Source organism: Lutra lutra, chromosome 16, assembly GCF_902655055.1.
Source record: "Lutra lutra chromosome 16, mLutLut1.2, whole genome shotgun sequence".
In the NCBI taxonomy this organism is placed as follows: Eukaryota; Metazoa; Chordata; class Mammalia; order Carnivora; family Mustelidae; genus Lutra; species Lutra lutra.
Genome location: NC_062293.1, coordinates 40,411,256 through 40,418,378, shown reverse-complemented (window position 1 = coordinate 40,418,378; position 7,123 = coordinate 40,411,256). Strand labels below are relative to the sequence as shown.

At 44.0% G+C, this 7,123-nt stretch overlaps 1 protein-coding gene across 1 annotated transcript in view; it reads left to right on the top strand.

The window, feature by feature from the left end:
- Positions 1–497: 497 nt before the first annotated feature.
- PSMD11 (proteasome 26S subunit, non-ATPase 11) overlaps positions 498–7,123 on the top strand; it is a 29,600-nt gene continuing 22,974 nt past the window's right edge. The window contains exons 1-2 of the mRNA XM_047707432.1: positions 498–655; positions 3,006–3,107. Coding sequence (XP_047563388.1) covers positions 565–655; positions 3,006–3,107 — 193 coding nt within the window. The 5' untranslated portion in view covers positions 498–564. The remainder of the gene's footprint in view (positions 656–3,005; positions 3,108–7,123) is intronic.

The following is a 7,123-nucleotide window of genomic DNA, read 5'->3' as shown; positions in this document are numbered from 1 at the left end:
GCCTGCAACGTGTGTGTGTGTGTGTGTGTGTGTGTGTGTGTGTGAAGAGAGGGAAAGAGAGAGAGAGAGATGTTGTTAGACGCTTGGACGCCTTTGAATGTTGCTATTCTTTGTCTGGCACATCGTGAGCACTAATGCGATCGTTTATTGCCCTGTATGAATGGTTAAACGTGGAAGTGACAAAGGAAGCCAAGCGGCTTTCAATGAATACCTAGGCGAGTGCTCCGAAAGTCCTCTCAAGGGCGAGCTAGGAGAGTTGCTGTTACGAGGCCTCTTTTGGAGTGGGTGGGGACTAGCCTTCGGTTCAAACGCTTAGGCACCGCCTCTTTGACTCGCGGGCTGGCCGCTAGGCGGTGCTGGGGAGCTTGCCGCCCACGAGCCCGGGCGCCCCAGCTCTTACCCTCACCCCTCAATCCCCGACAGGCGACAAGACTACAACTCCCGTAGTGCTCTGGGAACGGGAGTGGGGGGGTCATGGGGGAAAGAGGGAGGCGAGGGCGGGCTTTCCGGGAGTGTGTTTCCGGCGTCGGCGGCCGCGGCCGGGGACGGTGTGAAAGCGGTAAGATGGCGGCGGCGGCGGTGGTGGAGTTCCAGAGAGCCCAGTCTCTACTCAGCACCGACCGGGAGGCCTCCATCGACATTCTCCACTCCATCGGTAAAGGTCGCCGCGCCCCCTCTCTGACCCTGCCGGCTCAGCTGGGCTTGTGTGGGTCGGCGGCGACGGAGCGGGGCCGGGCTAGCCGGCTCTGGTGCTGCTGACTCACTGTGTGTGAGGGGGGCCGGGCAGGGGGCACAGGCCGCTCGCAGCTCCCTGGAGCCCCCTGGGTCCCACCCGGGTGGGACGCCTCGAGGCAGCCCCGGCGTCCACTTGCCGTCTGCTGACTCACGGTGGGCTCAGCGTGGAGTGAGAGGGTGGGCCGAGCCGGGGCCCCCACCACTCCCCAGCCTTGCCCCCGCTCTGACCCGTGCGGGCTGGCCCGGGACCGCGAGTAGTGCCGGCCGGCGGGCTTGTCGCGAACAGGACTGAGAGCCTCGAGTTGAAGGGCCTTGGCGAAACCCGCTGTACACAGCGTTTCCCGCCGTTGTTATCAGCACAGCCCGCTCCGGGTGGCAGCGCGAGCGCTCGCTCTTCTCTTGGAGTTTTCTTCCTCGGGACCCTGAGAGCTGCTGCCTCTCCCCAGCCTCGCAGCGGAAGGCTCTACTAAAGGGATGTCTCTTTCTGAATGTGGGAAATAACGGAGGGGACACACACCGCAGATTGGCATTTGGTTTGAAGAGGTGCCCGAGACGTCCCTTTGCCCCCGTGTAGGGTGTAAGAGCGAGATGGGACCGCCCGGCTAGAGGAGGTGACTAATCGTCCTAGTCTCCCCGGTAGAGGTGGGAAGTGAGTTCGGGGAGTGAGTTGTCAGCCGCGGAGTTCGGGGAACCGGTCGGCCGCAGACTGCCAGAGAAAATGAAGAGTCAGTTTGTAGTAGATTGCCTTACACCTTGCACACCGCAGGAAAACTGAAACGGGAGCTCCAGCCAGTCGCTTCCGACAAGTTTCCACCGGGATTCAGGTGTGAACAGAAATAAATTTGTGATGACAGAGAAGGCTTTTAATGTTCAAGTCGCAAAGGGTTCAGTTAGGGCATGGGTTAGCTCTTCACTGCACGTGTAGTAATGTGATCTTTTTAACGCAGCTTGAGAAGATTCAGATCGGATCAACAAGTAGCATAGGAATGCACGTGTATGTGGGACCTCCAGGATGTTGGCTTTTATGTTGACTTCCTGGCCTGTTGAATTTTGGTATTCCTGACTTGCGTGGAGAAAAGACAATGACAAGAGCTTGATGTCTTTATCTTTGGGGGTACTGGAGAAGGGAGTGGGGGCTGAGATGCATCTGTGAATGGATGATTTTGTTAAATGAAAGCCTTTAATTCTGAAGTTCTGACCTTTGAGTTAAGTCAGCTACAATTATAGAACCAGGGTCATCTCAGTCACATATATATATATATATATATATATATTTATTCTAGGAGTACGTGCTAATGTGAGAAGCATGGATTTTGTGTGTGTGTGTTAAGTGCCTAAATTTTTTACTTTTATAAGTGAAATTATGATGAACATTATAGTTGGGAGTATTTTGTGATTGCCCATTCCGCTAGGAGAGAGTTCCCTGAAAGCTTCCCTCTCAGAGCAAGCTTGAGTCATGATGGTTACAGTCTTACTTTTTCCGGACTCCATTATGGAGTATCTAAATCTTGGTTTTTGTCAAGTCATGATGCTTTGTAAGAGAAGTGATAACTAGTGATGGTCACTAAAATGATCACCACAAACTCAGAGAGGTTATTCAGTGTTTGGTAAAATAGTTGTTAACAGTTGAAAGTGGGACAGATAGCACAAAGTTATTTTAACAGGTCCTGAATCCAGTATAAAGCAGCAGTCTGTCCTAAGGATCCATTACAGAGCAGCAGTCCCTCCTAAGGATCACACTGGAGCCTTGATTGAGTTGTTTTTCCTGAATGGCTTTGTAGAACTGCTTACCCCAAGCACCCCATTAGTGGTGTGCTTAAAGTTTATTGAAAGACTCTTGACTTTTTTAGTCACGAGTAAATGATAGTCTTTTGATTTTAGTTTGTGGCAGGTAAACATATAGGCATGTTTAATATTTTCAGTAGCAAAGTGCCTAACATGGGGCTAACCACCACAATATGAAGAACTTGTTTGAATTTTTGCTTTAACCAAGTGACTACGACAGAAATCTCATTGTATGTGGGTAAGGGGAATTCTGATTCATAGAATGAAAAGGCACATTTAAAATTGGAGAGGAATCTATTTTTATAATTTACATGGGACATATCTTACATGATGATTTCACTTTTTTAAGAATTTTTTTTTTTTTAAAGCTCCCTAGAATGTGTCTTTTGTAACTGAGTTTGTAATTGCTCTTGTGAGGGTGAAATCTCCCTCAGTCTTCATTTTTTAATCAGAATTTTAAGAAGGTTTGCATTTTCCTCTCCCAGTGAAGCGTGACATTCAAGAGAATGATGAGGAGGCAGTGCAGGTCAAAGAGCAGAGTATCCTGGAACTGGGGTCTCTCTTGGCAAAGACTGGACAAGCTGCTGGTAAGTGATGCAAACGGGTTGCTTTTTCTTTTACTTGGAAAGTTTCAAGTTTCTCTTGGAGTAGAGGAACATAGGAATGCAACCACACAGTTTATTAGTGGTATAATTCCATTTCATCGTCAACTTGTTGAGCTTCAGTTTTTTAGCAGGAAGCTAGGTGGACCTTTATTTATTTATTTATTTATTTTAAATTTATTTATTTGACAGAGATCACAAGTAGGCAGAGAGGCAGGCAGAGAGAGAGAGAGAGAAGGAAGCAGGCTCCCTGCAGAGCAGAGAGCCCGATGTGGGGCTCGATCCCAGGACACTGGGATCATGACCTGAGCCGAAGGCAGAGGCCTTAACCCACTGAGCCACCCAGGCGCCCCCTAGGTGGACCTTTAAATTCAGTTCTTTGGTGGAACAGTTTTCTGCAGGTGAGAGAAGATCCTGTTCCTGGTGGGATATAGTGATCTGTGTGATTTGTTTCTGGTTCTAGTTTTCACTGTGTTCCCTTACATAAGGGCAGCAGCATGAGCAGTAGCTGTCTTTAGTGATTTCAGCTCTGATGTATTTAAGATGGATAGTGACTTAGGCCCCCCGGACTTGAAAGCGACTAGGGATTTTGCATCCAATTCAGTGTGAGAGACCAGTTCAGAGTGAGACGTTCAATGGAATGTCCTTTTTTTCTGTTAAGAAAGTAAGTGAGACGTTAAATCTTCCCAAGATTTCTCCATTGTTACGTGGGACTTCCTGCATGTTATTGCCCAAACATTCTAGTTGTAATTGAATCATTGAGTTTCTAGGCTTGAGGTGATACTCTGATGATGGGTGTGTCCTTGGAATAAGAGTCATTGAAGTAAGAGACCAGGAAGGGCCTTTGACCAAGTAAGGTGGTAATAGTATTTAGAGAAGCTTAAGCTTAAGCTTAAAATGGATGATTTTTGTCAACTTTAAAGTGAATTTAGGTCTTATCTAATTTAGAATGGATTAAGCTAGGGTAAGGGACCTCACGAATTACTTTCCCCCAAAATAATACTGTTATCCAAGAGGTACAAGTTAGCGAAACTTCTTGAACTTGAGAACTAAGATCTTTCACAATTAAGGATGACTAACATTGTATAAAGATGTATGCAGTTGGGAGGATATGTTTATGTAGTTTTTGAATTTTATTTAAAGTATTTAAAAATATCTATAATAAAACAGTTTTTAAGTGCTGTCAACTAGTTACTATTTTAAGCACAAAAATGATATAGTTTATTGCGTCTTCAAAACAACTCAGTAATGTGGATGCTGTTGTCCATTTTACACCTGCGAAAACAGAACACAGAAGAGTTAAATAACTTCTCCAAGGTCACTCATCTAGTAAGTGGAAGATCCAGGGTTTGAACCAATTTGTCCCACTTCAGTGCTTGAGGCCTTATGGTGTAATGGTTCATGCTTTCCATAGTTAATCACTTAACGCGTTATCAGTGGTCAGTGCTGGGATTTTCACTTTATTTATTTTTTTAAGTTTATTTATTTATTTTTTTAGTAATTTCTATACCCAGCGTGGGGCTCGAACTCGACCCTCATATAAAGAATCATATGCTCTTCTGACTGAGCCAGCTAGGTGTCCCTGTTTTTTTCATTTTAGACTGACTTCCCTCCTATTTAACATATTTATGGATTCCTTTTGCCTGTCAGTTAATGTGAGCTTGGGATTGCATAATAGTTTTGATAATTGGTCCATACAAAATATAATTAATAAGGTTATTTTCCTGAAAGAATTAGAAAGTCAGATAAAGTGATTTAAGACTTTTCTGTTGTTTAAATTTCCAAATATCTGTTTTCCTCCAGTAGCCTGGATAATTGCAAATAGCATGTTAGTATGGTCAGTACTTCAAAAATTTATCCAAAAATGTTAACTGTTTTGCTTGAAATTCCTATTTTATGCTTTGCCCTCTCCTTATTCCTTGCCCCTCCCTTTTTTGTGACTCAGTACCTGAGAAATTGAGAAGTATATAGCTAAACCTATTGGAATTTAACATAAGGACTTTGAACAACTTTTCTAGGTCATTTGTCATTGTTTTCTAAGAAAGAGTCTGATGAGTATAGGTATATACTGTAGAAACTTTAAGGAAGTCCTGTACCCCACTTTGCTGTTCATAATTGATAGGTTTATATTGTTTCCTTTGAATTTTGGTTTCCTGAGAATAGAAAATATGTCTATTCCATTAATCTTCAATTTTGTTTTATTAGGCACTTAATATACAGTTAGCACTGTGCTAAGTACTCCATTACAAAAATACAAGATAAGGGGGCACCTGGGTGGCTCAGTGGGTTAAAGCCTCTGCCTTCGGCTCAGGTCATGATCCCAGGGTCCTGGGATCGAGCCCCACATCGGGGTCTCTGCTCCGCAGGGAGCCTGCTTTCTCCTCTCTCTCTCTGCCTGCCTCTCTGCCTGCTTGTGATCTCTGTCTGTCAAGTAAATGAATAAAATCTTTAAAAAATATATATATATATATATAAGATAAGGTCTCTGACCTACAGCAGTCGTTTGGGAATTAGTGAATGAGGCAAGGTTTGATGTATAATAGTGGTTGAAAGTGGCGCTGAGCATCATCAGACGTGATGGCTGGCTCAGGAGCTGCAGATTTCATAGCTTGAGATTCTGAAAGGATTGTTTCGAGTTCTGTGACCTTTTTTTTTTCTTTTTAAAGATTTTATTTATTTATTTGACAGAGAGAGAGAGATCACAAGCAGGCAGAGAGGCAGGCGGGGGGTGGGGTGGGGTAGGGGAAGCAGGCTCCTCGCTGAGCAGAGAGCCCGATGCGGGCCTCGATCCCAGGACCCTGAGATCATGACCCGAGTGGCAGGCAGAGGCTTAACCCTCTGAGCCACCCAGGCGCCCAAGTTCTGTGACCTTCTAAAAAGAAAGTTCGGGTCGTGGAATTGTAAATAATCTCAATAAGGCAGTATGATTCTTTGGGAATTAAAAATTACTTTAGGATGTATGAAAATGGAAAGAAACAGGGAATAAAACCAAGAATGAATAGCAACAATAGACTGAAATGAAAAGTGGACCGAGTCTTTGGCAACTAAGAGGTCATTTGTTTCTTTGTTGGGATAAGAAGAATAACACTATCAGTGCTTGGAGCAAATACTGTAATGCTAGCAGGTGCTAGAGCAAAAATCAGGCTGCTTAGTTCATGTTTCACTTCAGCCTTTTCCAGGAAGGAAAATGATTTTCAAAAAGAAAAAGATAGAAAAAAAAATGAGAAAGAGAGAGGAAAGAGCAGATAGGCTCTTTAAATAAGTTCAAGTCTCTAGGCTCTGACAGTTTGTCTTTTAATATCAGAAGCATAGTTCTAGCAGATATATTTATAGAGCCACTATTATTATTCTGAGAGAAGTCATGGAGGATGGAGAAGTATTAAGGAAACTGAGGATGGGCAAACATTATTTTACTTTGCATGAAGATAATGGAAAGAATAATTTCTAGACCCTTTAAACTGGTAATCACTAGTATCTGGGACAGATTATTGGATAAGTAGGTTTTAATCACTTAAGACTGTGGGTTTATTAAGAAAAGATTATTTCAAACTCCCCTTCATTCTCTTTGGTTAGCCTTATCAGACGAGTAGATTTGCAGGGCTCCACAGACAGCAGCTCGCCAGCTATTTTTGTAAATAAAGTTTTTTTGGAACCCATCCACACCCATTTGTTTACTTACTGTCTATGATTGCTTTTGTACTGCAGTGGCTGAGTTGAGTATCTGCCAGTGAGACCACATCTCCCAAAAAGCTGAAAATATTTACTATCTGGTCCATCACAGAAAAAGTTTGCCAACCTCTGGGTTAGAGGAATGATACAGACTACATATCTGATGTAAGCAAGGCATTTGAACATTGGCCATGATATTAATGAGAAATACAGAGTATGAAGATCATTTGTCAACCTAGAGGGAAGTCTCTAGCGTCATGTCATAGGGATCTGTCCTTGTTCTTCTGGTCAGCCTCTGGCATTATGGCTAAAGCCACTTCAGAAGGCCTGCT